Source organism: Sphaeroforma arctica (genome assembly GCF_001186125.1).
Source record: "Sphaeroforma arctica JP610 unplaced genomic scaffold supercont1.113, whole genome shotgun sequence".
Classification (NCBI taxonomy): domain Eukaryota; class Ichthyosporea; order Ichthyophonida; genus Sphaeroforma; species Sphaeroforma arctica.
Genome location: NW_014040445.1, coordinates 14,873 through 17,052, shown reverse-complemented (window position 1 = coordinate 17,052; position 2,180 = coordinate 14,873). Strand labels below are relative to the sequence as shown.

General features: G+C 40.0%; 1 protein-coding gene across 1 annotated transcript in view; it reads left to right on the top strand.

Moving 5' to 3' along the window:
* Window positions 1–1,425: 1,425 nt before the first annotated feature.
* SARC_02491 (hypothetical protein) overlaps window positions 1,426–2,180 on the top strand; it is a 2,961-nt gene continuing 2,206 nt past the window's right edge. The window contains exon 1 of the mRNA XM_014303735.1: window positions 1,426–1,737. Within this exon, the coding sequence (XP_014159210.1) occupies window positions 1,466–1,737 (272 nt within the window). The 5' untranslated portion in view covers window positions 1,426–1,465. The remainder of the gene's footprint in view (window positions 1,738–2,180) is intronic.

The window sequence follows — 2,180 nt, the reverse complement described above, 5'->3', positions numbered from 1 at the left end:
ATAATTTGTATTTGGGCAAGCAGCGATATATATGCTTCGGACTGTTGCTAACTATCATGGTTTGTTAGCTAGGGATACATTCTGTACCCTTCAGCGAAGTTTTGTAACATGAGACATGTATTTTGAATACAATGCTGCTGGCGTAATTGTGAGTAAGAGGCGAATCAATTTTTAGGTATCATATTTCTCGATGCCCCGCTCACATACATATAAAATTTGTGAGATTGTGATATTTGAATAGTAATAGTTATGATGGCGGCAGCGAGCACACGGAGTATAACCATATAAACACATTTTACATGATTCATGTCGGTTATAGTCTCGAAACATGCCAATTTGACCCAAAGAACGACCGATCGGGCAGGGTGCGGCCTCCTCTATCACTTTCTCTTCTTTAGAATTTGAAGTTTGGGTGCCCTCCAGGCACCACATATACGTCAGTTCTCTTCGTACTTAGCTGTTAGCATTGTGTCATTTTACGACTGACCCTCCTCACTAATAAACTACCCTGACTCAATCTCACTCTCCCTCACTGGAGAACGAGAGGGAGTTAGGCTAATATACGAGGGGAGAGAGAGAGAGTTGATCTGATAGACGGAGGGAGAGAGAGAGTTGAGCCAATGGACTGAGAGAGGAGATAGAGTTGAGCTATTAGACGGAGGGAGAGAAAGAGAGAGAGTTGAGCTAATAAACGGCGAGAGAGTGAGTGAGTTGAGCCAATAGACGGAGAGATAGAGCGAGAACTGTTTCTTTACTAAAGAGAGGGTAGAGACTAGCTAGAGAGAGAGCTCGAGCTCTCAACGACTCAGCCTTTCACATATCTATTACCGTATTTATATACTACATCTACAGGGGATTGCGGCCCTGCAGACTGCAGGAGTGCATGCTACATTGTAAAACTATATTTACATACTGTGATGAACACGATATTTACATACTAACTGGAGCAGTCCATTTATTCAGAGCACAGTTTGAGTTGTGATTATTTTCTGTTTTCAACGTCTACCAACCAAAAATAGAACGAATTCTCGCCAAAACCCCCCTGAACCGCTATTCTGCCAGCCAATGATTTTCAACTATAAAGGGGGCTTGGTAAAAAAAACGATCTTAGTACTTTATACTAGGTCTTACTTGTGTGTTCATTGGTTGTGGTTTTATTGTTGTTTCACGACGACGTCGACGAGTCAGAGAAGAGGAAAAATAGAAAAATAATTGTCATTTCACCTTTTTTTTGTTTTTTTGTATGAAAAAGCTGGCCTTCTGTAATCTGTATGATTCAGAACTTCAGAAGGCTATGCGATTTGTACGAGAATCCGACGAGTCGCCGACGAGCCGTCGGATTCCCTCTCGGCACTGGTGATATAATTTATAAAAAAATATATAAAAGTTGCACCAACGCATCATAGTCACTTTTTGCATTCGTGTATCAATAATACACAAGAAAGCACTAAAGTTGCAAAGAATCATGGTCATACTATCAATGAGCGCTGCTCAGAATCTCGCCGCGATACGTCAGATGACCTCGGGATCGAAGGAAGGTAGAAAGAGCAAAAGTATATCATTATGGAAGACAGTCAAGTTGTTTTTCATGCCAACACGGGCTGTGCGTTCGAAAAAGGTGGACTACGGGCCGAAGACTCACTCCGAAGGGTTCAGAACGAATAACAATTGCTATGTGATGGTACCAATACTGGAGGGAGACAATGGTAATTTGGGCTGGGCGCAAGTAGGAACTTGGTATGTAAAACTCGATTGTTCATGTTGACAATTCATCCATATGTTTCGTGAAGTAGGATGATTAAGCCGAGCTTATCTGTAAATTTCGATCCTATTTGTAACTAGGATGTTGAAAAACAGATGGAAATACACCTGGCAGCGGTTTCTTGTCTCTGTGTTTTCAAAATAGCGGCTGTGAGTATATAGAGTTATTGAATACTGTGCTCCTTCTTCTGCATGACATAGCTGACAACTTACTATGGGGGGCCGGTTTACTATGAATACGAACCCCGTTTACAGGCTTCTCGTACAGTTGTTCCACTTGCACTACCGAATATCAAAATAGCCTTTACTGTATTCAGAATACAATCTGAATTTAGTTGATATATGTCATATATATATATATATATATATATATATATATATATATATATATATATACTATAATATATATATATATATAT